The 27528-nt window shown below is 44.5% G+C and overlaps 3 protein-coding genes across 5 annotated transcripts in view; all 3 read right to left on the bottom strand.

Annotated features, from left to right (window-relative positions):
• Positions 1–382: 382 nt before the first annotated feature.
• On the bottom strand, positions 383–6668 carry LOC132592592 (uncharacterized). Of its 2 annotated transcripts, XM_060278227.1 has the most exons (9): positions 6378–6668; positions 5620–5778; positions 4918–5103; positions 4170–4328; positions 3465–3650; positions 2708–2866; positions 2006–2191; positions 1250–1408; positions 383–741 (listed from the first exon to the last, which is right to left on the bottom strand). In XM_060278227.1, exons 1-9 carry the CDS (start codon positions 6552–6554, stop codon positions 496–498), a joined length of 1617 nt encoding a protein of 538 aa, XP_060134210.1. In that variant the 5' UTR covers positions 6555–6668; the 3' UTR covers positions 383–495. The 2 variants fall into 2 exon arrangements, with proteins under 2 accessions (XP_060134210.1, XP_060134211.1); XM_060278228.1 differs by lacking the exon at positions 4170–4328.
• A 29-nt stretch (positions 6669–6697) lies between these two features.
• LOC132592595 (dynein axonemal heavy chain 3-like) lies at positions 6698–10004 on the bottom strand. Its single transcript, XM_060278246.1, has 4 exons — positions 9813–10004; positions 8287–8445; positions 7585–7770; positions 6698–6991 (listed from the first exon to the last, which is right to left on the bottom strand). Exons 1-4 carry the CDS (start codon positions 10002–10004, stop codon positions 6698–6700), a joined length of 831 nt encoding a protein of 276 aa, XP_060134229.1.
• A 1269-nt stretch (positions 10005–11273) lies between these two features.
• ICE1 (interactor of little elongation complex ELL subunit 1) overlaps positions 11274–27528 on the bottom strand; it is a 38458-nt gene continuing 22203 nt past the window's right edge. For both annotated transcript variants that reach the window (XM_035101545.2, XM_035101550.2), the window contains 7 exons: positions 22676–27163; positions 18696–18864; positions 17034–17194; positions 16300–16490; positions 15895–16001; positions 13620–13718; positions 11274–12518 (listed from right to left, as the gene is read on the bottom strand). In XM_035101545.2, coding sequence (XP_034957436.2) covers positions 12322–12518; positions 13620–13718; positions 15895–16001; positions 16300–16490; positions 17034–17194; positions 18696–18864; positions 22676–27163 — 5412 coding nt within the window. In that variant the 3' untranslated portion in view covers positions 11274–12321. The remainder of the gene's footprint in view (positions 12519–13619; positions 13719–15894; positions 16002–16299; positions 16491–17033; positions 17195–18695; positions 18865–22675; positions 27164–27528) is intronic.

Raw genomic sequence — 27528 nt, 5'->3', positions numbered from 1 at the left:
TGAAGAGTCCAGTGAAACGATAATTTGGCAAGAACCACCCTTTCCTTTCTTATTCCAGGTACTGCCACTGAGTGTGCCTTGGTTGGAATTGATGGAGGGCCCTCTCGGTGGCAGTTAGGCACCTGTCAAATGCACTCCCTTGTGCAACGGGAACATGGTCACCCAGTGAGTTTTAAAACTCAGTAGGGATTTCAACCCTGGTCTCCCTTGGCCTAAGGCTCAACTGCATCATACTCACTCACTTGTGACCCCACAAAAGGAGGGCATTTTCAGCCCAATATTACTTTTAACTCTGGGGTAAATAGCAACCCTGGGGAGGCAGATCAGAACTGTGAAGAGGGGGTGTTGAATCCCCCCAGGAACATCATGTGTGAACATCCCCTCTTAATCGCCACTCTTTAGTTCAAAACCAACTGTGGAAGGGCACATCATGTGCTGACAGTGCAGCCCTGTGGGTCTTTTTTTAAGTCTTCTGGGGTTCCATGGGGCTTACTCTCAGGTAAGGTGGCAGCGCAGAGGATGGAGAGGGGCCACCATGCTGCACAGCACAATTACCTGAATACCCTGGGCAAGAGCTGCCACTTCATTGGCTTCCTTTTCATCTGCACCCACTAGCTGCTCCTTGGCATCAGAAACCTCAATGGTTTCTTTTTCTAAGAGGGGCACCGTTTTCTCCATTTCTGCAGAGGTCTGAATCTGTTCCGGATGAAGAGCTGTCAGCTCCATTGGCATCACTGCAACCTAAAGAGGACAACCAAGAAAGAGGGATAATCAAGATATTAATTCCTTACTGTTCCAATCTTCAGTTCCCCACATTTCATAATCAATTTCAGAATCAGAAGGGGGAAAAGTGGAAAAAAGGCATCAACATTTTAGTGGGCAATTAGGTACCAGAATCTGCCAGTGATTTTGCTTTCTAAGGAACTGTAGTTTGTTAAGGGTTCTGGGAATTGTAGCTCTGAAAGATACAGTTCCCAGGATTCTTTGGAGGAAGTCATGAGCTTTAAACATATGGTATGTATACAGCCATTGTCTTTGAACAGCCCTGTTAATAATATTGAGCTTGCAATCAATACAAGCAGATAATGAAACAGTTACAAGTTCCCATATAATCTACCTGTTTAAACACAACCAGAGACATGGGCTCCTTGCTGAGCTGCTCAAACTCCTCCTCTTCCGTCCCCCTAGCTTTCTCTCCTCCCAAGCCACTGTTTAGCTTTTCAGCCCCCTCTGGCTTCAGATAGCATACCTCAGGGTTATTCCCGTGTTCTTTCTTCTGGGTAATCCCCTTCTTGCGTTCTGATTGGACCTTGAGAAAGGAGGTATTTGCCGGGTTCAGCATATCGGGAGCCAAAAGGGCAGTTTTCAAGGCTGGCATTGCCTCGGCAAGGTCCCCCTCGCACTGCTCCTGTAATCATATCAAATATATTTTCACCACATTGTCAGGATGAAGAGTCCAGTGAAATGATAATTTGGCAAGAACCACCCTTTCCTATCTTAGTCCAGGTACTGCCACTGAGTGTGCCTTGATTGGAATTGATTGAGGGCCCTCTCGGTGGCAGTTCCGCACCTGTCAAATGCACTCCCTTGTGCAACGGGAACATGGTCACCCACCCAGTGAGTTTTAAAACTCAGTAGGGATTTCAACCCTGGTCTCCCCTGGCCTAAGGCTCAACTGCATCATACTCACTCACTTGTGACCCCACAAAAGGAGGGCATTTTCAGCCCAATATTACTTTTAACTCTGGGGTAAATAGCAACCCTGGGGAGGCAGATCAGAACTGTGAAGAGGGGGTGTTGAATCCCCCCAGGAACATCATGTGTGAACATCCCCTCTTAATCGCCACTCTTTAGTTCAAAACCAACTGTGGAAGGGCACATCATGTGCTGACAGTGTAGCCCTGTGCGTCTTTTTAAGCCTTCTGGGGTTCCACGGGGCTTACTCTCAGGTAAGGTGGCAGAGCAGAGGATGGAGAGGGGCCACCATGCTGCACAGCACAATTACCTGAATAACCTTGGCAAGAGCTGCCACTTCATTGGCTTCCTTTTCATCTGCACCCACTAGCTGCTCCTTGGCATCAGAAACCTCAATGGTTTCCTTTTCTAAGAGGGTCACCGTTTTCTCCATTTCTGCCGAGGTCTGAATCTGTTCCGAATGAAGAGCTGTCAGCTCCATTGGCATCACTGCAACCTAAAGAGGACAACCAAGAAAGAGAGCATAATCAAGATATTAATTCCTTACTGTTCCAATCTTCAGTTCCCCACATTTCATAATCAATTTCAGAATCAGAAGGGGGAAAAGTGGAAAAAAGGCATCAACATTTAGTGGGCAATTAGGTACCAGAATCTGCCAGTGATTTTGCTTTCTAACTAATCAGGAACTGTAGTTTGTTAAGGGTGCTGGGAATTGTAGCTCTGAAAGATACAGTTCCCAGGATTCTTTGGAGGAAGTCATGTGCTTAAAATATATGGTGTGTATACAGCCATTGTCTTTGAACAGCCCTGTTAATAATATTGAGCTTGCAATCAATACAAGCAGATAATGAAAACAGTTACAAGTTCCCATATAATCTACCTGTTTAAACACAACCAGAGACATGGGCTCCTTGCTGACCTGCTCAAACTCCTCCTCTTCCGTCCCCCTAGCTTTCTCTCCTCCCAAGCCACTGTTTAGCTTTTCAGCCCCCTCTGGCTTCAGATAGCATACCTCAGGGTTATTCCCGTGTTCTTTCTTCTGGGTAATCCCCTTCTTGCGTTCTGATTGGACCTTGAGAAAGGAGGTATTTGCCGGGTTCAGCATATCAAGAGCCAAAAGGGCAGCTTCCAGGGCTGGCATTGCCTCGGCAAGGTCCCCCTCGCACTGCTCCTGTAATCATATCAAATATATTTTTACCACATTGTCAGGATGAAGAGTCCAGTGAAATGATAATTTGGCAAGAACCACCCTTTCCTTTCTTATTCCAGGTACTGCCACTGAGTGTGCCTTGATTGGAATTGATTGAGGGCCCTCTCGGTGGCAGTTCCGCACCTGTCAAATGCACTCCCTTGTGCAACGGGAACATGGTCACCCACCCAGTGAGTTTTAAAACTCAGTAGGGATTTCAACCCTGGTCTCCCCTGGCCTAAGGCTCAACTGCATCATACTCACTCACTTGTGACCCCACAAAAGGAGGGCATTTTCAGCCCAATATTACTTTTAACTCTGGGGTAAATAGCAACCCTGGGGAGGCAGATCAGAACTGTGCAGGGGGGCCTGAATCCCCCTCTCAGGAACTTCATGTGTGAACATCCCCTCTTAATTGCCACTCTTTAGTTCAAAACCAACTGTGGAAGGGCACATCATGTGCTGACAGTGTAGCCCTGTGCGTCTTTTTAAGCCTTCTGGGGTTCCACGGGGCTTACTCTCAGGTAAGGTGGCAGAGCAGAGGATGGAGAGGGGCCACCATGCTGCACAGCACAATTACCTGAATAACCTTGGCAAGAGCTGCCACTTCATTGGCTTCCTTTTCATCTGCACCCACTAGCTTCTCCTTGGCATCAGAAACCTCAATGGTTCCTTTTTCTAAGAGGGTCACCGTTTTCTCCATTTCTGCGGAGGTCTGAATCTGTTCCGGATGAAGAGCTGTCAGCTCCATTGGCATCACTGCAACCTAAAGAGGAGAACCAAGAAAGAGAGCATAATCAAGATATTAATTCCTTACTGTTCCAATCTTCAGTTCCCCACATTTCATAATCAGTTTCAGATACAGGAGGGGAAAAACCCATGACAAAAATGCATCAACATTTTAGTGGGCAATTAGGTACCAGAATCTGCCAGTGATTTTGCCTTCTAACTAATCAGGAACTGTAGTTTGTTAAGGGTGCTGGGAATTGTAGCTCTGAAAGATACAGATCCCACGATTCTTTGGAGGAAGTCATGTGCTTAAAATATATGGTGTGTAAACAGCCATTGTTTTGAACAGCCCTGTTAATAATACTGAGCTTGCAATCAATACAAGCAGATAATGAAAACAGTTACAAGTTCCCATATAATCTACCTGTTTAAACACAACCAGAGACATGGGCTCCTTGCTGAGCTGCTCAAACTCCTCCTCTTCCGTCCCCCTAGCTTTCTCTCCTCCCAAGCCACTGTTTAGCTTTTCAGCCCCCTCTGGCTTCAGATAGCATACCTCAGGGTTATTCCCATGTTCTTTCTTCTGGGTAATCCCCTTCTTGTGTTCTGATTGGACCTTGAGAAAGGAGGTATTTGCCGGGTTCAGCATATTGGGAGCCAAAAGGGCAGCTTCCAGGGCTGGCATTGCCTCGGCAAGGTCCCCCTCGCACTGCTCCTGTAATCATATCAAATATATTTTTACCACATTGTCAGGATGAAGAGTCCAGTGAAATGATAATTTGGCAAGAAGCACCCTTTCCTTTCTTATTCCAGGTACTGCCACTGAGTGTGCCTTGATTGGAATTGATGGAGGGCCCTCTCGGTGGCAGTTAGGCACCTGTCAAATGCACTCCCTTGTGCAACGGGAACATGGTCACCCAGTGAGTTTTAAAACTCAGTAGGGGTTTCAACCCTGGTCTCCCCTGGCCTAAGGCTCAACTGCATCATACTCAATCACTTGTGACCCCACAAAAGGAGGGCATTTTCAGCCTAATAGTACTTTTAACTGGGGTAAATAGCAACCCTGGGGAGGCAGATCAGAACTGTGCAGGGGGGGTTGAATTCCCCCAGGAACATCATGTGTGAACATCCCCTCTTAATCGCCACTCTTTAGTTCAAAACCAACTGTGGAAGGGCACATCATGTGCTGACAGTGTAGCCCTGTGCGTCTTTTTAAGCCTTCTGGGGTTCCACGGGGCTTACTCTCAGGTAAGGTGGCAGAGCAGAGGATGGAGAGGGGCCACCATGCTGCACAGCACAATTACCTGAATAACCTTGGCAAGAGCTGCCACTTCATTGGCTTCCTTTTCATCTGCACCCACAAGCTCCTCCTTGGCATCAGAAACCTCAATGGTTTCTTTTTCTAAGAGGGTCACCGTTTTCTCCATTTCTGCCGAGGTCTGAATCTGTTCCGGATGAAGAGCTGTCAGCTCCTTTGGCATCACTGCAACCTAAAGAGGAGAACCAAGAAAGAGAGCATAATCAAGATATTAATTCCTTACTGTTCCAATCTTCAGTTCCCCATATTTCATAATCAATTTCAGAATCAGAAGGGGGAAAAGTGGAAAAAGGCATCAACATTTTAGTGGGCAATTAGGTACCAGAATCTGCCAGTGATTTTGCTTTCTAACTAATCAGGAACTGTAGTTTGTTAAGGGTGCTGGGAATTGTAGCTCTGAAAGATACAGTTCCCAGGATTCTTTGGGGGAAGTCATGAGCTTTAAACATATGGTATGTATACAGCCATTGTCTTTGAACAGCCCTGTTAATAATATTGAGCTTGCAATCAATACAAGCAGATAATGAAAACAGTTACAAGTTCCCATATAATCTACCTGTTTAAACACAACCAGAGACATGGGCTCCTTGCTGAGCTGCTCAAACTCCTCCTCTTCCGTCCCCCTAGCTTTCTCTCCTCCCAAGCCACTGTTTAGCTTTTCAGCCCCCTCTGGCTTCAGATAGCATACCTCAGGGTTATTCCCGTGTTCTTTCTTCTGGGTAATCCCCTTCTTGCGTTCTGATTGGACCTTGAGAAAGGAGGTATTTGCCGGGTTCAGCATATCGGGAGCCAAAAGGGCAGCTTCCAGGGCTGGCATTGCCTCGGCAAGGTCCCCCTCGCACTGCTCCTGTAATCATATCAAATATATCTTCACCACATTGTCAGGATGAAGAGTCCAGTGAAATGATAATTTGGCAAGAACCACCCTTTCCTTTCTTATTCCAGGTACTGCCACTGAGTGTGCCTTGATTGGAATTGATTGAGGGCCCTCTCGGTGGCAGTTCCGCACCTGTCAAATGCACTCCCTTGTGCAACGGGAACATGGTCACCCACCCAGTGAGTTTTAAAACTCAGTAGGGATTTCAACCCTGGTCTCCCCTGGCCTAAGGCTCAACTGCATCATACTCACTCACTTGTGACCCCACAAAAGGAGGGCATTTTCAGCCCAATATTACTTTTAACTCTGGGGTAAATAGCAACCCTGGGGAGGCAGATCAGAACTGTGAAGGGGGGGGTGTTGAATCCCCCCAGGAACATCACGTGTGAACATCCCCTCTTAATTGCCACTCTTTAGTTCAAAACCAACTGTGGAAGGGCACATCATGTGCTGACAGTGCAGCCCTGTGGGTCTTTTTTCAGTCTTCTGGGGTTCAATGGGGCTTACTCTCAGGTAAGGTGGCAGCGCAGAGGATGGAGAGGGGCCACCATGCTGCACAGCACAATTACCTGAATAACCTTGGCAAGAGCTGCCACTTCATTGGCTTCCTTTTCATCTGCACCCACAAGCTGCTCCTTGGCATCAGAAACCTCAATGGTTCCTTTTTCTAAGAGGGTCACCGTTTTCTCCATTTCTGCGGAGGTCTGAATCTGTTCCGAATGAAGAGCTGTCAGCTCCACTGGCATCACTGCAACCTAAAGAGGACAACCAAGAAAGAGGGATAATCAAGATATTAATTCCTTACTGTTCCAATCTTCAGTTCCCCACATTTCATAATCAATTTCAGATACAGATACAGAAAAAAGCCATGAAAAAATGCATCAACATTTTAGTGGGCAAACAAAACCAGAGACATGGGCTCCTTGCTGACCTGCTCAAACTCCTCCTCTTCCGTCCCCCTAGCTTTCTCTCCTCCCAAGCCACTCTGCAGCTTTTCAGCCCCCTCTGGCTTCAGATAGCATACCTCAGGGTTATTCCAGTGTTCTTTCTTCTGGGTAATCCCCTTCTTGCGTTCTGATTGGACCTTGAGAAAGGAGGTATTTGCCGGGTTCAGCATATTGGGAGCCAAAAGGGCAGTTTTCAAGGCTGGCATTGCCTCGGCAAGGTCCCCCTCGCACTGCTCCTGTAATCATATCAAATATATTTTCACCACATTGTCAGGATGAAGAGTCCAGTGAAATGATAATTTGGCAAGAACCACCCTTTCCTTTCTTATTCCAGGTACTGCCACTGAGTGTGCCTTGATTGGAATTGATGGAGGGCCCTCTCGGTGGCAGTTCCGCACCTGTCAAATGCACTCCCTTGTGCAACGGGAACATGGTCACCCAGTGAGTTTTAAAACTCAGTAGGGGTTTCAACCCTGGTCTCCCCTGGCCTAAGGCTCAACTGCATCATACTCACTCACTTGTGACCCCACAAAAGGAGGGCATTTTCAGCCCAATATTACTTTTAACTCTGGGGTAAATAGCAACCCTGGGGAGGCAGATCAGAACTGTGAAGAGGGGGTGTTGAATCCCCCCAGGAACATCATGTGTGAACATCCCCTCTTAATCGCCACTCTTTAGTTCAAAACCAACTGTGGAAGGGCACATCATGTGCTGACAGTGTAGCCCTGTGCGTCTTTTTAAGCCTTCTGGGGTTCCACGGGGCTTACTCTCAGGTAAGGTGGCAGAGCAGAGGATGGAGAGGGGCCACCATGCTGCACAGCACAATTACCTGAATAACCTTGGCAAGAGCTGCCACTTCATTGGCTTCCTTTTCATCTGCACCCACAAGCTGCTCCTTGGCATCAGAAACCTCAATGGTTTCTTTTTCTAAGAGGGTCACCGTTTTCTCCATTTCTGCGGAGGTCTGAATCTGTTCCGAATGAAGAGCTGTCAGCTCCATTGGCATCACTGCAACCTAAAGAGGAGAACCAAGAAAGAGAGCATAATCAAGATATTAATTCCTTACTGTTCCAATCTTCAGTTCCCCACATTTCATAATCAATTTCAGAATCAGAAGGGGGAAAAGTGGAAAAAAGGCATCAACATTTTAGTGGGCAATTAGGTACCAGAATCTGCCAGTGATTTTGCTTTCTAACTAATCAGGAACTGTAGTTTGTTAAGGGTGCTGGGAATTGTAGCTCTGAAAGATACAGTTCCCAGGATTCTTTGGAGGAAGTCATGAGTTTTAAACATATGGTATGTATACAGCCATTGTCTTTGAACAGCCCTGTTAATAATACTGAGTTTGCAATCAATACAAGCAGATAATGAAACAGTTACAAGTTCCCATATAATCTACCTGTTTAAACACAACCAGAGACATGGGCTCCTTGCTGACCTGCTCAAACTCCTCCTCTTCCGTCCCCCTAGCTTTCTCTCCTCCCAAGCCACTCTGCAGCTTTTCAGCCCCCTCTGGCTTCAGATAGCATACCTCAGGGTTATTCCCGTGTTCTTTCTTCTGGGTAATCCCCTTCTTGCGTTCTGATTGGACCTTGAGAAAGGAGGTATTTGCCGGGTTCAGCATATCAAGAGCCAAAAGGGCATCTTCCAGGACTGGCATTGCCTCAGCAAGGTCCGCCTCGCACTGCTCCTGTAATTATATCAAATATATTCTTACCTATTTATCTACTTTCACTTTGACATGCTTTTGAACTGCTAGGTTGGCAGGAGTGGGGACCGAGCAACAGGATCTCACCCCGTCGCAGGGATTCGAACTGCCAACCGTCTGATCGGCAAGCCCTAGGCTAGTCACATTTTTCTCTTACCTCAGCATGCTTGGTGCCAGAAATTGACACCAAGAGAATTATCCAGAAAATAGACATCGTAATCTATGAAAAAAGAAAAGCAGATGAATATTGTTTTTAGACATATTTTAAATCCCAGAACATTTTCCCGTCCAGTCTGTTCACCTAACAACTTACATCTTCACAGCTGATCAGCTCAAGCTGAAATGCCCCCTGTGCACCAGAAAACCTCAATATATACGTAACATTGGATTGTGATGTAAACTCACCCCCCTTTCTTGAATCATTATGCCAGGATGGGAAAAGTTAAAATTGTCACTGCTAGGCAAAATTTCAGTGATGAAAATGAATATTTTGCCTAGAATGATATTTTTATTTCAAATAATACCTGTTGTGACTGATTTACTATTTAAAGAATGGCAAGATGGGTTAATCTAAGTGTTATGGCAATGAAAAAAACCACAAGTTAAAATGAAAGTACTGCAAGATGTAAGGGAAAGGGGAGGATTGGAACTGCCGGATTAGAAATGGTATTTTGCCGCCTATTGCTTAGTGTGGATGAAGAAGTGAGTGATCCTAAGACAGGCATCCCCAGACTTCGGCCCTCCAGATGTTTTGGACTACAATCCCCATCATCCCTGACCACTGGTCCTGTTAGCTATTTATGTCCATTTATCCTTTGGCGTAGTGTTTGGCCAGAAATCTGACATCAGGAACCACAAGACAGAGAAACCAGTAGGAGAACACTTCAATCTCCCAGGACATTCTATACAAGATCTCAAAGCAACTGTTTTATTACAGAAAAATTTCAGGAACAGACTGGAAAGAGAAGTTTCTGAATTGGAACTCATTACCAAGCTTAAAACCATGGAGCCACCTGGGATGAACAAAGGCATAGGATTCTTATCTCATTATGCATGATCAAGCTTTCCTTAGCACCTCAGTCCTTTTCCCCGCAGGACCAATTGTAGTCATCAGCAGTCGTTAACAGCCATCTACAGGTTTACCACTCCCATCAGCCCATCACCCATTCCCACCCACCCCCACCACCCTCTGTATATACATAAGGGTCTGACTCTTCTGTTTCAAGTGTATCTGAAGAAGTGTGCATGCACACGAAAGCTCATACCAAAATAAAAACCTAGTTGGTCTTTAATGTGCTACTGAAGGATTTTTTTATTTTGCTTCGACTCAGACCAACACGGCTACCTACCTGTAACATTTTATTGGTGTTAGGGATGGTGATCTCTTTTTGTTCGATGGTTAGGCTACATATGGCACAACGACCGCATTTAAAATGACCTTTGATCTGACTTGGCTGAGGTTGGTTTTCACTGGTCATATCCGCATGTACTAAAATGTCTTTTAGGTTCTTGGTTCTGCGGAAACCGATGCGTGAAGGCATACTCGGACAACCTGGGACTTCTTGTAGTGTTTCCTATAATAATTCTGGCTATTGGATAATGGGATAAAATCTAAGGACCAGGTTAGAAGATGTTCTTTAGGTTTAGAACATTCTACAAAGAGAACATTCTACAAATGTCTGTGCCTATTGTGTGCCCTTGTTGAGGATATCCTCTGCTCGCAAATTCACATGCCATTTGGTTGCAGTTTATGTTATAATCCTCCAGAGTGGTTGAATTTCTTTTGATTCTCAAAATTGTCCAAGTTACGTTTAAGGTGAGAAGGATGAAACGATTTACAATGCAAGTAAGATGGCCTATCTGTAGGTTTCCTGTAAGTGTATCAAGTGTATCAAGAAAGGTAATGCGTTGACTGTGATATTGGGTGGTAAATTTAATATTGGGGTGCATCTCCCGACACCATGCAAAAAAACCTGTTAATCTTATAGACATTCTTAAAGACCAGAAATTAATAATCAACAAACCTTTTATAAAATATTTCTTCAAAAAAAGGGTTAACTAATTGGTTATAAAAGAACTTTTCCTCCAATGAATCCATTTGAATTTGTGCCGGAGACTATTGGTCTACCTGGAGGGGGAAAACCTTTTTTATGCATCTTAGGTAAGATGTAAAACTTCCAGGCAGGACTGCTTGCAATGTACTGGGTGTGTGTGGTGGCCCCCAAACCTGCACTGGTTACTAATTTGCTCCCAACCCCAATTCGAGGGACACAACAAGCTTTTCAGAAGGAAGATGAGGGTGGGGGGTGCCTTATGGCCCCAGTACAGTATTTGAGCATCTCAATAGCAACACCCACACTCTGGAGTGTCCTGCTACAAATGGAGCCAGTCCTTTAAACTTCCCTCCATTGTTTCAGCATCCAGCCAAGCAGTTTCTATTTAGGAAACTGTTTGCTAATTGCTGATATTGTAATGCTGCTGTTAAAATCTGCATTGCAGTTGAATTAGATTTGATGGCTTTAACTTCTAATGATTGATGGCTTCCTTTAAACATTTTAGCTGCTTTACCACTGGTCGAGTTTCAGATGCCCTGAGTAGTTAGAAAAGCAAAGAATGAGTCATTATTTTTTCAAAAAAAAAACCTATTGAAATCCTTATCACAATCAACCAACCAACGTTGAGGCAAAACTTAAAAACAATACATATTTTCAGCATATGTGGGAGTGGCAAATGAAGTTTGATCCCTGCTAAACAATCTAATAGTCACTTCAATTACATTTTGACACTTATGCAAATATGCATCTGTTAAATGCACAAATAATATTTATTAGAAAAAAATTATACAAACATGTAAAAAAAAAACCTGAAAACAAGTGAAACTACATTAGATGTTTATACAGTTTCGAGGTTTTTTATTATTATTTTAAACTCGTTTCTATATATATATGTAGTAAAATTCCCAAAGCGGAACAACATGAAATGTGAAACACATTATATGAATATGCCATATATACACATTCTCACAGAGAAAGCATCTCGTTCTTCTATATACTGTAGATATTATGTACAGAACTCAAACCATGCTTCGGTTAAATTCATTAAAATTGAAAGGCCTACTAGCATGAATAAAGGACATGATTTGATCGGAAATCTTCTCTTTTCCTTTTGAGGCAAATTGACAAATTTAGGGAGTAGACAAATCAGTTTTGAAAGTGGCCAGAGGGGCCACATGAATTCATTATGTGAATTTATTTCTTTTGCCCCACTGTCATCTGGATTTAGAAACAATACCTCGAATCTACAAAACCTGCTTGCAGAGGCAGGCTTGAGATAAGTCTTCACATCATGAGAAGGAATCCTTCTTTAAAAGTGCCTTAAGCTTTGCAGAGACTAGTGAACAAAGAAGCAAAACCAATGTTTTTTTTTTAATAAAAAAGTTCATTTATCCAAGTTTCCAGTGAAAGTTGTTTGGAGAACATCTGGCGTAACTAAAAAGAGACTTTGTAGTCTTGGGAATTCACATCCTGCAAGACTAGTTTGCAAGAGAACACTTCTATTTGCATAGATGAACATTCCCCCCCTCCCCGATTTAAAGAGCTAGTATTGTCTTTTCTTCTTGTGGCATTTAAGGCAATGCTCAATAGCTTACTGTTTCTACTGCCACACAAAGTACTTCAGGCTACATTGAACAAAGAGGTCTTCACTTCAGGACACCTCAACAAGTGTTTATGTTTTCTGCCAGCCTCCAAGGAGGGAAGTTCATGGCTCTTCCCATTTGAAGAAGGTTATTTCAGATGGCACTGCTACATTGTCCTGCATGGTAAAAAAATAAATTTAAAAAGCCGTCCTCCAGGAACTTTAAGAGCAGCCTTCGGTTCTCCCAGCACAGGTCAGTAGACTGCGGACTTCTGCTACGCCCCTTGTGACAGCAGGAGGAAGGCTCTTTGCATTTACTGCTTCCCAAGCTTGGACGGCCTCCAGGACTTTATGTGGATTGCTAGGACCCAACTCGCAAAGCGCATATGCCGCTGCCAACTGGACACCCCAGGCCACATCTGCAAAGATGGGAAAGAGAACCATCAGTACAGTGGTACCTCGACTTACGAACGACTCGGCAACCAAATTTTCCGACTTACGAATGGGGGTAATGGCCGTGCGCTTACGACTTACCTTCCAAGTCCCGGACTGCAGAATCCGGGACCGGCAGCCGTGTGACACCGGAAGTTGCGTCGACATAACTTCCGGTGTCACTTTGCCCTTCTATGGGCACCCAAAATGACCGCCGCCGGCTTCAAAAGTAGCTTCTACGCATGACCGGAAGTGCGTCGGCGCAACTTCCGGTGTCGCCCCGCCCATCTATGGGCACCAAAAATGGCCGCCGCCAACACCGGAAGTCGCGTCAACGCACTTCCGGTCATGCGTAGATGCGACTTTTGAAGCTGCCGGCGGCCATTTTTTGTGCCCATAGAAGGGCAAATCAGAAAGGAAAAAAATGGCCGCCGGCAGGAGAAAATAACGGAGAAAAACGGGAGACGAAGTGATATGGGGGACCACCGGGAAAAGGTAAGTAAAAATGGGGGTTTCCCAGAGAAAACGGGGTACTTGACAGCTATGGCTTACAAATGTCTCGACATCCGAAAAAAAACTGTGGCGGTTTTAGATAGGGATTTTTCAACTCACGAATTTTTAGAGAGGGTTGCTTCGACTTACGGATTTTTCCGTTTCCAATGCATTCCTATGGGAAATCGTGTTTCCAATGGCATTTTTTGACTTACGAATTTTTTGACTTACGAAGGTGCCTTCGGAACGGATTAAATTCGTAAGTCGAGGCACCACTGTAATGCCCTTGGCCAAAAGCCATTCAGGGTTTGCGAAAGGAACACAGTCAACTAAGTGGAATAGGGCAATTTCTTCTGGCATCCTGGTCTCTAAGCATTTGCGGATCCCAGGTCAAACTCGCTTTTCAATTTCCCCTCACACAGAAGGTGGGCTTCACTGCCTCTCTAGAGAGATTATTTTTTTATATAGGAAAGAGTAAAGAAATGGTCTAAACAAGCAAACAGAACGTCCACGGGTGTTCCTGGGCATCTCCTTAGCACAGGACAATAGCTGTCAGATGCTTCACCACATTGCAGTACAGGGAAGAATGGTTTTACCTTTCTCTTTGGCATGCTGGAGAAAGACCCCAATAACGGAACTGATGTTTTCGACAGCAGAAAAAAATCCTTCTCTCAGTCCTATTTGGCCTAGACGACCTGTGAGGAATCAACAGAAAGGGGTGATTGTTATGTAAACTACTTCAGGGTGTGGGGGGCTGGGGGGGGGCACTGACATAACTCCATACAAAAAAGAATCAGGATGAAGCTAGGCTAGAAAATCTCTTCTGCCCCACCATCGGACATCTAGTTGCTGCATGGGGGCGGTTAAAATGACCATCTTCAAAGTGACCGTCTTCATCCTGCTGGAGGAAGCAAAGATCTCCTGGCACTTTATAAGCAAGGAACTTGCATAATGTGGGGGAATGGGTAAGAGTCAGATCCTGGACATATTATTTGGTTCTGATATGGCAGCAAGCGCGAGAGAGTCGTGCAGGGCACAGCTAAGAAGGCAGCAGAAGGGAGACGAAGAAGGAAGAGCAAATTCACGTCTATTAATCAGTCCTTCTGCCCTCTGACTCCAATAAACTTGTTGCCATTTAGCCAGAAATTAAATGGATACAGGATGCTGCAGAGATCATATAATAATAATAATAATAATAATAATAATAATAATAATAATAATTTTTATTTATACCCCACCCATCCAGCCAGTCTGGGCGGCTCCCAACAGAATATTAAAAACATGATAAAACATCAAACATAAAAAACTTCCTTAAACAGGGCTGCCTTCAGACGTCTTCTAAAAGTCAGGTAGTTGTTTATTTCCTTGACATCTGGTGGGAGGGCATTCCACAGGGCAGGCACCACTACCAAGAAGGACCTCTGCCTGGTTCCCTGTAACCCAGGCTTTCTCAACCTCACCCCTCCAGATGTTTTTGGCTTACAACTCCCATGATCCCTAGCTAGCAGGTGAGGGATGATGGGAATTATAGTCTCAAAACATCTGGAGGGCCAAGGCTGAGGAAGCCTGCTGTAACCTCACTTCTTGCAGTGAGGGAACTGCCAGAAGGCCCTCGGAGCTAGACCTCAGTGTCCCGACTGAGCGATGGGGGTGGAGACTGGGTTGAGGCCATTTAGGGTCAGCTTTAAAGATCAGCACCAACACTTTGAATTGTGCTCAGAAACGTACTGGGAGCCCATGTAGGTCTTTCAAGACCGGTGTTATGTGGTCTCGGCGGCCACTCACAACCACCAGTCTAGCTGCCGCATTCTGGATTAATTGTAGTTTACGGGTTAAAGGTACCGTATTTTCCATGTATAAGACGAGGTTTTTCCCCCCTGCTAAAGCAATGTCCAGAATTGGGGCTCATCTTATACATGGTTAGCGCATTGTTGGGACGAGGGATTGGTTGCTGCCGCGAGCATGATCTTGTTAGCAGCGATTGGTGGCTGTAGAAAGGGCTGCTGCTGTGCGTGTGATTGGGGCGGCTGCTGTTGGCGAGCGGAATAGGTTGTCTCGGCAACACGTGCGATAGCCACCGTCAGTCTGGCGGGTGAGTGAATTTTGCCCCCCCCCAAAGCTCCACAACAGGCATCCCCAAACTGCGGCCCTCCAGATGTTTTGGCCTACAACTCCCATGATCCCTAGCTAACAGGACCAGTGGTCGGGGAAGATGGGAATTGTAGTCCAATACATCTGGAGGGCCGAAGTTTGGGGACGCCTGCTCCACAACTTTGTGCAATCTCTCCCCCATTTTCTTAATTTTGAGTCCCCCAAAATAGGAGGCGTGTTATACACAGAAAAATATGGTATATGCAACTACGTGGCCTGTAGTGTTCTTTTTTGGGTGGGATGTGGGGAGAGACCCCAACAACAACCATCTCCTATTAGTACTCAAGAGACTGCAGCCAGAATGCAAAAGCCATCACCACCGCAAGTTACTGGCTCCTTTTATTCATGCACACAGATGTGGACTAAGTGGGGATATAAATGTCCCCAGCAGACAAATGGAAAGAGTATTCTAACAAGCTGAGGCTCCAATACTTTGGCCACCTCATGAGAAGAGAAGACTCCCTGGAAAAGACCCTGATGTTGGGAAAGATGGAGGGCACAAGGAGAAGGGGACAACAGAGGACGAGATGGTTGGACAGTGTTCTCGAAGCTATGAACATGAGTTTGACCAAACTGCGGGAGGCAGTGGAAGACAGGAGTGCCTGGCATGCTCTGGTCCATGGGGTCACGAAGAGTCGGACACGACTAAACGACTAAACAACAACAAATTCTAACAAGCCTGGTAGCCACCGAGAAAGGGCTGCAGGCGTGCATACTCACCAATCAGCCTGAGCACTGTTGCTACAATTATATCAGAAGGGGAAGATATGTTGCCATTGCCCTTTCTGTTCTTTATCCACTTATCCATGATAGGCCAGAGTTCTTTGCTGTGGAAGGAAGCGGACAGTGAGTACATATGTGCTGACTGCCTCCCTTTTGCCTTCTGAAACCAGCTCGACCTGCCAGACCTACACACCACACTCCTTTGGAATGAAAAACCTCCAAATGTTTTTGATTCGAGAAAACGTATTAAGTTGCAGTAACAGCAGAACAACAAGGTTGGCTTAGCAACAGCCGCTCCCCGCAAGCATAGTACGAGGAAACAGCCTAGGGAGAATGGATGAGCCAGGTTGCACACCTTTATTTTAATTATTAAGTACAATCAACAACAGAGACTCGTAATACCTTATGATATGATTGTGGGTCCAACGCCACTTTTGATGTGAGCACAACAGATCAACAGCAAACACGTATTCCCATGTGCTCTCTTTCAGGTCTTCTCCAAATTGCTCGCTGAGCTGAAACTCCATCTGTGGACACAACTGTATCGCCAAAAGCAGGCTGGAGACCATCATGCCAACATCTGCTGGTGCATTCTGGAAAAATGAATGAATGAATGCTGATTTTGTTCTCAAACATTCCACCCACAAGATCTTATGGAGATGGCTAAAGATTAGTGAGATTGGTCACAAAATGGTAGTGAGATGAACAGCCAGTCCCCAAATGGAGCAGGATTCGGTATAATCACCTGGCTATCACTGACATCACATTCAACTGCTATCAAATCCATCTTTGTCTTTGGAAATTGCTAAATTCTTTGCCGCTGCATTTTCCTTGAGCCAAGGAGATCCATGGCTCTGATTTCCTCTCATCCACAGGCTCTAAGTGGAGAACATGTTGTCTTTTATATTTCCCCCTTCCTACTACCCCTTAGTTCAGCGGCATGTAAAACTGCCCCCCCACCCCAAAATCAAACCCACTTTCTTCAAAGTGATGCCCAGCTCTTCAGAAAGCAGCATTTGATTAACAGATAACACAATAAATATGCACACTGGCCCTTTGTTATGCCTCTGTGAAAAGTGAGATTCTGCTCTCTTCTGGCCAAATGCAAAAAAAGGGATCCCGTCAAATGCTCATACCTCTTCCCAATTCAGGTAAGTTCTCAGACATTTCAGCACCTCCCCTCTTGCACGCTGTCTGGCAACCAACTGGATAGCTTTGCTGATCACACCTTCCGAGGAAAAGATCTCATTCCACATGTTTGCAATAAACAACGCCAGTATGGCTGATTTGGGAAAATCTGGCCGGGAGAAAGAAATTAAAATAAGAAAGGAAAAACCCTTTAGGTAACAGAAGTGCTCCTGGTTACTTCCAAGCAGACATTCCCTCCTCTTGGGATATTATAAGCAGCGAGGGGCTAAAGCACTTACCTGTTCTATGTCCCTTTTCCAGTTTACACTCAATATTCTCTATCTCTCTCTTGGAGACCACTGAGCATGCTCAGTATATTAATCACGCCACCATACCAGCTAAATGTGTCTCCTGCACATACTCACAAAATTATCTGTTTAGATCTAAGGAGCTTAGGCTCTCCTCAAGCAGCCATACCTTAAAGGTAGCACAAAGGATTTAGGCTGCAATCCTAACCCCTGGGTGGCAGTGGTGGGACTTGTTTCTTATTCTATTCTATTTATAAAAACAGTTATTAGATACTGCTGTATGATACACACACACACACACACACACACACACACACACACACACACATATATATATATATATATATAATCTCACACAGCAGTTTACAATGATATAAAAACATAAAACAAAACTACAGCATCATAGGACGTTAAAAACAAGTTAAAAGCAAAAAGAAATTAAGAGCAAACATCCAAAAACTTTATTGCCTGCATAGGCGGCTGGTGGTGCTAGGGTAGAATAGGCAGGCAGGAAGGGGGAGGGGGAACGCTCCCAGGTTGGCCTAGTGAAGAGACCCTGATAGAGCCCATTGAGATCACCATGGCTGTGCTAACTTAGGATCCAGTGGGTCCAGTGGCTGGGCTACTACCCCCAGGGCAGTTTACAAAGTTGCTTTAAAAAAAAACCCAAAAAACACAAATACGTAAAACCCCTGTTTCCCCTGCATTTGGGTAGCCTGATGCCTGGATGCTTATATTCCGATTCAGGTTTTTAACATGCTTGTGTATTTTTGTTCTGATTTGCAAATCACTTTGGGACTTTTTGTAGCAGGAAGCAATATATCTATATCTATATATCTATATCTATATCTATATATAACAAATCCAACCTAACCTCTATGCAGTGGAGGAGGAGATCAAGCCCTTCCACTAGGGAGGAAGCCCAAGGTGTGAATATGGTCCTCTGCCTTAGTTCTTTATCCTGCAGACGCCCAGTCCATGCAATAATCCCCCTTTTTGTTTCTTAAATGGAGGGCAGGAAATCACACAGACCAGGCCCATTGCCCAGTTTGCCATTTGTGTGGAGGGTGAGGTTTGCAGTGGAGGCTGCGTCACAGAGGGGAGAAGATTGCACCACTTCTTCTCCATAATACTGCAGCGTTGCTGACGGAAATGTATGAACCAGGCCCGTGGATTGTTTAATCCGCCCACAACCCTGGTAAACAGACCTTTGCTGAAGCAGTGAGTATACATTGATTTATTTCGTTTATGAACTGCTTCCCTTGGAACATCCAAAAGTGATTAACCTATCTGAGAAGGATTCAGCTGGAACATAATGTGTAAGATGCTTTCCACCGTAAAAAAGACAAAGACAGATCATACCTTCCTTAAGAAGACTGTAGCAAAACAGGCGTGCTTTTTCCAGGTCTCCCAGCTGCCGGCATATTCCAACATACACCCTGCAGAGGGCCTGAATGTGATTGTGGCCCAAGGTCATCTTCTCTTTCTTCAGTTTCTTCAGAATAGCCTGTAATGCTGTCTCGGCTAAGTGCTGTAACATGCAAAATGGTTTTTTCTATTGAGGATATTTCAACATGCATAATACACCTTATTATCAGAAAATAATATACTTCTGTCCTTGAACAGAAATGCTGATGATCTTCAGAGCTAATTCTGTATCAGATACAGGCGATAAATTAGGGAAGAACAGATCTTTCCAAGCAAGCACAAGGACAAACATGTTTTAAAACCACTGGGGAAAGGTGGTGGAAGAAAAGTATCAAATTTACCGCGTGTAATACTTTAAGAGAAAATATGATGAAAATTATGTATAGATGGTATCTTACACTGGTAAAATTATCTAAGATTTATCATAAACATGATAACAAATGTTGGAAATGTAAAAAACAAGAAGGAACCTTTTACCATATGTGGTGGACCTGCCCCCAAGTAGAAGACTTCTGGGAAAGTGTTGAAAAACACCTTTGTTAAGAAACCAGAAGCCTTCCTACTTGGGCTAGTCAGGGAGGAAATACCCAAGAAAGATGTTACATTTTTTCTGTATGCCACAACAACAGCAAGAATATTATTGGCGAAGAATTGGAAGAACGAAGAATTACCAACGATAGATGAATGGCAGAAGAAGATGATAGAATTTATGGAACTGGCAGAGTTAACCGGGAGACTCTGAGACCAGAGGGAAGAAGCGGTGGAAGAAGATTGGAAAAAATTCAAAGTGTATTTAAGAAATAAACATATCATTGAAAAGAATTAATAGAAGTTTAGGAGGTACAGGGAGGTTGTAGAAATAATATATGTTTAGATAAATATTGATTTAGAGGTGTAGTTATAAATAAGCAGTATGTGTGAGATTTTGTGTTGTGATATAAGATAAGATTTGAAAAAGAATAGTTATAAGGTAAATAAGGTATAAGAATAAGACTTAGAGATTACTACAGAGGATTTACAATGTAACGCAGTTGGAAGGGACTTGAGGTAGTCACAGCCACTAGAATTGATACAAGTTGAAGTTTAGGAATTTTTGTTTTTGTTTTTTTGTCTTTTTGTCTTTTGTCTTTTTTGTATTTGGTACTTTTTGTATTTTTTATTTCTTGTATTTTTTATTTTTTTATTTTGTTTATTTTTTTGTCTTTGTGTGTTACAAAATAATAAATATATTTGGAAAAAAAGTTTTAAAACCACTGGAAAAGTGCACTCGTGGCAGTTTGCAGCTGAAACTGGTAAGCTGCAAAGCTTAAAAATATAGAACACCAGCAACTAAACACCACAATAGTAGGAGCAAAGGACTAAATGCATGGTAGGTACAAGAAGCAACAGCAGAGTGAACGTTATTTTAATGAGCCATCTGAAACGTTATACGCATAGCTGCCAAGTTTTCCCTTTTCTCACGAGGAAGCCTATTCAGCATAAGGGAATTTCCCTTAAAAAAAAGGGATAACTTGGCAGCTATGGTTATACGGAAGACCAACTGACCTCTCTGAGGCCATTATACATGCAGGCCAATGTAGGTCAAGTTCTGATACAACCTCTGCCAGGGATGTGTGTAAAGGAATCTATGGGGAGGTGTCATAAGCAGAGCACAAGCAATGCATGCAGAAGCTCCAAGATCCAATCACCTCCAGTGAAAAAGGATCTCTGGCGGATTCTGAGATAACTTCACATTTGTGCACATTTGTCGCACTGTCACCTTAAGAAGTTTGAAAGACCTGGAATCCATGCAGGGCATTTTTGAAGGCCTTAATGCTAGGGCCTGAGTTGGGAGCCAGCACAGCTGAACAGTGGCTGGGTGGATATGATCCTGGCTTCTTATCCCATCCAGACACCCGGACACAAATGAGAAACACTCTCAGAAATTAAAAATCCTGAAAACAGGTTGACAGCACAATTTTGCAGTGGACCTTGTGCTGAATCTTTCCCCTCAAATCTTCCTGTGGTCTGTTTTTTGGGGGGTGGGGGGTAAAAGCAGTCTTGGATGGGAAGACCTCAAGTTCCCTCATCCTGAAAGATGTAGTAACAGGGAATCTTACCACCTGGGGGAGTGGGGGGGGGGTTTCCAATGAGATTAATTTCAGGTCTGACCCTAAGCAACTGGGGAAAGCATGTTGGCATCTACAGCTGTTTAGAGAAACACCAAATGAGAACTGTGTGTTGCCAAACTCTGTCGTCGGTTAACTCTTCTTTGGCTTTGCAGTTATGTACTGAAACCTGGATCAGGTTTTTCTTTTCTTTTATTGGCTTTTTTTGGGGGGGGGGTTAATATCAATTTTATTCTGTGTTTGTTAAACTGTTGACTTTTGAATTTACTGACATGCTCTGTATTTCGCATATATGTATTTTGATGTTTTGAGTGTTTCCTGCAAGCCACTTTGGCCGCAGCTGATTGTGGAAAAGCAGCATATATGTAAACACAAACAAAACAAAACAAAACAAACAGGAACTTGGGAAGGTGATCACTCCAGAGGGCATGCTGCCACTTAAAAACTGGCCATCATGAACTGGATCTTAGTCAGTGAAGTGGAACCCAAAGCACTCAACAACTCCACCAAATGAATAAACTATCAAGACAAGTTGAAGTGTTTCAGAAATGTCTCCATACAATTTTAGAGCCCAAGAGTTCATCTAAGGCAGGGATAGATTCATCTGAACTAAGCTCACACAACATGTGACCCACAGCCCTCCTCTTTGTGCATGTTCCTGGGTGTTTGGAGTGGGGAGGGTCACAAGATTTACAGATTTGATGACCAAGTTAAGATGGTTTCCCTACTCTCTCCACAAGTTCCGCCTTATTACAGACACCCAGGTAGAACTTGGATGTGCGAACTGTTCGATGCATTTAGATCACAGTGCTATCTGCTTTCAGAAGCCTTTGTAAACCAAGACATAGGTTTAAACCTGTGAAACACAAAACTAAAGGGCAGGACTCACTTGGGGGGCCTGTGGGTCATGTGGAGTGGGGAGAAAAGACAGGGGTCTTAAAACACACAGCACATTCTTTATTACCAGCCAAAGCCCATATTGACTGAATGCTCCCCGCAAAGGACCCTCTCTGGTGCACATCGGATTTCTGGGGATGACTGCACCCCCATCACCCCAGCAGAAGATGTTGCTTTATTTTTATGGTGTTTAAGAGGGGGTAACAGTTCCTCTGCTCTGAATGCTAACGCCGAGCTTAGCACTTCAGCCTGCAAATTCTCATATACAACAGGCTAAATAGAGACAACTGTGAGCAAAGTCCTTGCGCACTTGCTCAGCTGTGGAAGAGACGAGCTGGTATGGGTGGAGGTGGCAGCAGCTAAGTTTGCAAGAAATGAGAAAGTTTGAAAAGTTTGAGAAACAATGGGGTAAACACAACGTCAAAATTCCCATGGATATTAGCTGTAAGGGACTGAAAAACCACCTTTCGGTCAAAAGTGTATGTCTGTGCGTGCGGGTGTGTGTGTGTTAAGCCATGCAAATCCAGCTTCACGCCTTTAACAAAAACCAAAATACGAGTCAACATCCCCAATCAGCCACAGCAAACGTAATGATACGTCCACGTATGAACTGCAAGAGGCGGCATGATAGCTTGGCAGGGAGGTGGGTTCAAATGGTCTCGTCTATAGCTTCTACCATCTTAACTACTATTCCAGAAGGTTCCACGCTCACTGTTTGGTTATATGAGCTAAACCAGTTTAGTGGTATTTGTTTAAAGAAGAAGAAGAAGAAGAAGAAGAAGAAGAAGAAGAAGAAGAAGAAGAAGAAGAAGAAGAAGAGGAGGAGGAGGAGGAGGAGGAGGAGGAGGAGGAGGAGGAGGAGGAGGAGGAGGAGGAGGAGGAGGAGGAGGAGGAGGAGGTGTAACTGACCTTCTTAGCAACGGCAAGTTCATAAACGGCTTCTTTCTCTTCATCTCTCATGGCTGGGAGCTTCGAGGTATTGCCCACCAAAACGTGGCTACGGATAACAGGTAACAGGTCAAAACAGGCTTTGGAAACTTTCTCCAATGTTACCATCACAATGTTGCTATCGGAGTCGTCGCTTTTCTTCGCAGCCACCAGCAATTGTGAATCGGCGTCACCGGTTAAGCGAGTAACACCCTCGCTACTCACACTGATAGCTTCCTCAGCAGGGCACTGTACATCTGGGACTCTAGCTGAAGGCTCTTCCTTGCAGGAGTTTGATTTTGGCGACTTGCTATCTAGCCGTAGCCTTTTGGCGTTCTTTGGCACAGTCACAGGTACTAATGCCCTTTTCCCAGTGTGACACACATTGGAAGACAGTTGCTCTGGGTCAGGCTTGAAACTGCTCCCTGTTTTAACAAAAGCGGTGGACACAGAAGCAATTGCTTTAAAGCCACTGATCTGATGGACTGGCTGTGGGGCATTCTTGCCATCTAGAGAAGACGACCTACTCAGTTGAATGTTACCTTTCAGGATGTTGAGAGTTCTTGCTCGGGCGGATAGCTCTGGATACATGCTGTCTAAGATCTTCACAGAGTTTTCCTGGGGTACGGGCGGAGCAGCGCAGCCAACTGCCGATGGAGGAAGCCTGCCTGGGACGGGGAGGGCATGCTTGGGAGTGGTGGCACAAAACTGAAGAGGAGAAGACAGAGCCCTCTGACGCATCGGCGTGCCAGAGGGAGAAGGAGTGGTAAATGTAGCGGGAGACTTGCGTTTGGGGGTATCCAACAGCGGCGACCTTAGAGGAGGAACTGGGGTTTCGCGTAAAGGAGAAATCATTCCATCAAGTGGGGAAGGCAAAGAAGACTGGCTAGATGATGACATCACCGGGGAGAGGGGCCTAACCGTTCTCGGAGGAGTAGGCATTAGAGGTGGGAGCAAGGGGGGTAATGGAGGGCCCATCTCTTGCCTAATTTTTGTAAGGGTTTTTGGAGAATAAGACACCGTAGGCGTGGAAGTATCTGCATTGGCAAAAATGGTCTCGGTAAGCAGTGCTTGCCGACTTTTCCTCTTCCCCTTGCAGCTAGGTATTCTCTGGAGAGGCCTAAGGCCGGCCTCTGCTGAAACATTTCTAGAGTCCGATGGCTCAAGTGCTTGTCCTGCTCCGTTATTTCCCTGAGATGCAAGAGCAGCGGGAGACTCCACTTTCTCAGACTCTCTTTTTTGTGGTTTAGAGCTAGAGCTGGAAGATTCGGAGGCAGGTGGTACGGAATGCTGGCTGGTTTGAGCAGTAAGAGTTTCCCCGTCCTTCTCTATATGGGTTTCCTTGTTGTGAGAGGCATTGGCACCCCCACCGACACAGACGGGTGTTAACTGGTTCTGCCTCAGGCTGGAGCTCCGTCTCGAAGGGCTAAAGCTTCCTTCTTCCTCTGCACTTGCTTCCCCTTTAAAGAAATCTATCTGGATTTCTGAGGCTTCTATACCAGTGCCGCTGTATTCTGAGTGTGGTGCAACTATATCACTATTCAATTCTGGATCACTTGCAGGAGACTTCCTGGGGAGAGATTTTCTGTCTTGTGTTAGCCCTTGTCTCGTCAATGAAACGACTGCTGAAATGTCTTGTCCTGCTTGCCTCTCTTCCGACTTCTCTATTGCTGTAAGAGAGTCCAATGTTAAGGAGGTATTTTCATCGCTACACGCACATCTTGTTGCGTATGAATGTTCCCATATCCCTTCCGTCACTTCAGCAACATGGGAGCCAGTGTCATGTACAGCAGCCGGTGTATATTTCGGGGATGCCTCTTCTGTTACATGGGACAGCTCCTGCTCACCTCCCACATCTGCTCTGGACGTTGCAAGCCTTGGTTGTGGCTTTGTGCAATTCACCTTCCTTAATGGGAAAACCTCTTTGTCTGATGAATCCAAGGTAGATGATTTCATAACCATGATAGTACTTTCAGACACTGCCAGCTCATTCACCCCTTCAGATCTTGCGCCACTGCTCGATATTGCATCAGTTTCTTTAGCTGTTGCTTCACTCAAATTATGTTCTACCTCGCAGTTTCTTGAAGGAATCCCTAACTTCTTATCAAGAGGAACAAGAAGCTTCTCATCACTTGGAACAGATTCGCTCACTACAAAAATGTCTACCGTATTAACACTGTTTAGGCTTGATGCCTCGGGAGTTTGTGCTTTAGTGAGCTCCCACATTATCTGGGATTCCCTGAGAGTTGGCTGTTCTCCGGCTTGTTCAATTTCCATTTCATGGAAACTGCAACAATCCAGGGACTTATTTTTGTCTACCTCAGAATCAAGATCATTTGCCTCTTTACTTGTCAAGTCTTCTCCAGAACTGTGATCCCTATGATCAGCATCTTCTTCTCTGCTTGGAGAGGAAGGGGTAATGTACCCTGGGACAGAGCTTTGGCCATTTCTGCTGAAGAGCTCATAATTGATTTCAACGTTGGACACGGTGACATCGGAGAGCTCTGCAGTGGATTTAGAACCAACTGTTGTAGTGACAGAGGACGTTGTTTCAATAACGGCATTCTCTGCTTCTAATTCATCTTGTACAGGCTGAGCAGGGCATTCATTTGTGTTCTGTTCTAATTCCACCCCATTTGTTACAGAGCACTTAAAATCCGTTTCTGTCCCTTCTGCAGCATGCTTCATTTTATCAGATGAATCGCTTTCAGCATTCAAGATTGCCTTTTCTTGAGATGGTGCCTCATTTATTCCATGCTGCAAATCTTTAAAAATCAAACTGGGCTCCGTATTTCTGTCGCACAGAGTTCCAAGAGCAGATGTTTTTTCACTTCCTTCTTCTATAATAAACTGTGCAGTCCCAGTTTCTGTTATTTTCAGCGGTTCACTATCTTCCTTCTCAAGCCGTTCTGATGTCAAGCGTAAATCTTCCGCAACAGCCTCAGCGTGCTGAAAGTTAATTGAAACGCTGTGCATTTTGGACCTGCACTCAGGTTTAATGTCTGCCTTTTCAACATACCCTAGGTCTGAAGCACTTTCAGTGACATTCTCTGATTCAAAGAATGTGTGTTTACTTTCAAGAGACCCCTCAGAACACCCTTCAATAATAAATGCTTGTGCTGCTAACGTAGGACTGCTTTGATAATCTGGCTCCCCTTGTAGCGATTTAATAGAATCTTTTTGGTCAACGTATTGTTCTAGTTCTACACATTCTTTTTTGACATCCATTGATTTGGGTTTCGTTTTGCCTACGACGTTTTCATTTTCAACTTTCAGCTGGTCATCTTCTCCATGTTTAGTAGGCACAGAAGGGAGAGTGCTGCTTTCACCTATACAAGACAGTGAATTATTGCATCCATCACTTGCCACTGTAATATGAGAGTGGGGCCTTAAGGTATCAGCCTTCCCTAGTTTATTCTCCCCATTGAATTGTTTGTCACATTTCCCTTCACTACTGTGATTTCCTTCTATGCATTGCGATTTGCTGGCTGCGTCGGAGACATAAGAATCTTTTCCAAAGTCCTGTGTAAATGTTACCTCAGCATCTCGTTGCTGGAGCAGCACCCTAGAACACTCCATTTCAGAGAGGGAATTATGGGTAACGGAATTCATTTTCTCTTCCATGAATGCTTCATCACTGCCGCCCGAGCAGAGCTCTTCCGTTGCATTTTGTTTGCATGTTGTTACAGGTTCAGTGCGTTCACCAACACATTTTGCTTTATCAAAATTAAATTTAGATTGGCTGTCACGGGGGCCATTCCCCATTCCTCCTCGCACATCACCAGAAACATCCTTAAAAAATTCAGGAGCTACGAGCACATTTCCAGGAGCTAAAATGGACTCTTTGGTTTGCTGCTGATTGCCACCTATGGGTGTTTGAAGCCAATCCCCTTCCACTGTCCCAAGGAGCTCTTCCTTCTCTTCTTTCAAGAAGTTACTAGGCTCTTCGTGAACATGTTCAATGCTGCTTCCAACTTCTTCTTTCATGGGCATTGGCTCAGCTGGTTTTTCTTGACCTTGTAAGTTAGCCGATGGAGACAATACAGCAGGCATCACGAGTCTGTCTTTCGCTTTCATCATATTATCTAAGTTTTTGTTGACGTTTTCTGTACCGTGTGCTGCTGGTTCAGTGGCTGTGTGTGCCTCCAAAAAGTCAGAATTGTCCTGCAGACGTTTCTCACTCTTTGATATGGCATCTCTCTCATTTACTGATGTTTCTGCCACAGGGTCGTGACACAGCGCTGACTCTTCTTCCGTCAATGTGCTAAGTCTTTCAGGTGACTCCTGAAAATTGCCATTTGTATTGTTTGCATTAAAAGAGATGCATTTGCTCTGAGATTCTGCTGGATGATTCTCGTAAGAATTTTCAGCTTTTGGTTCACTTTTTTCTAAAATATTTTCAAGCATTTGCACATTCTGGTTCATTTCATCTTCATCACTGGAATCTGTTAAGTTTCCAAATAACGTATCCTTAAAGAGATAAATGAGAAGAATTAATATAGTCCTCATAACAGCTCAAATGTTTTATGAACAGCCATTCAAGTTACAATGTTCATTACTTTTTTTCCTTTAAAAAAACTGATACTGCTAAAGACACATCTAAACAGATATGCACTTAAAACATGACTGAGGTGCAGTTCTCAGTAAACCGGTAAACCTACTTCTGCGCTGTTCTACTTCAGATCAGAGCTGCAGGTTTACATGGTGGGATGCTCTTCGAATCCATAAAAACCAAACCACAGAAAGCTGGAAACAGGAAGTCTTTCTGAGAAACAAAATTTAAAAATTCCTTCCAGTAGCACTTTAGAGACCAACTAAGTTTGAACTTAGTTGGT

This window comes from Zootoca vivipara, chromosome 8 (assembly GCF_963506605.1).
Source record: "Zootoca vivipara chromosome 8, rZooViv1.1, whole genome shotgun sequence".
Lineage (NCBI taxonomy): Eukaryota > Metazoa > Chordata > Lepidosauria > Squamata > Lacertidae > Zootoca > Zootoca vivipara.
This window is presented reverse-complemented; position numbering and strand designations above follow the sequence as displayed.

Excerpts from the sequence above, each read along its gene's own strand:
- LOC132592592 (XM_060278227.1), bottom strand. The coding sequence starts at position 6,554 with ATGCCAGTGGAGCTGACAGCTCTTCATTCGGAACAGATTCAGACCTCC. Across the intron at positions 5,779-6,377 it reads CTCTTGCCAAGGTTATTCAG|GAGCAGTGCGAGGGGGACCT; the intron begins GTAATTGTGCTG and ends ATATGATTACAG. Across the intron at positions 2,192-2,707 it reads AACACGGGAATAACCCTGAG|GTTGCAGTGATGCCAATGGA; the intron begins GTATGCTATCTG and ends TGTCCTCTTTAG.
- LOC132592595 (XM_060278246.1), bottom strand. The coding sequence starts at position 10,004 with ATGCCTTCACGCATCGGTTTCCGCAGAACCAAGAACCTAAAAGACATT. Across the intron at positions 8,446-9,812 it reads ACACCAATAAAATGTTACAG|GAGCAGTGCGAGGCGGACCT; the intron begins GTAGGTAGCCGT and ends ATATAATTACAG. Across the intron at positions 6,992-7,584 it reads CTCTTGCCAAGGTTATTCAG|GAGCAGTGCGAGGGGGACCT; the intron begins GTAATTGTGCTG and ends ATATGATTACAG.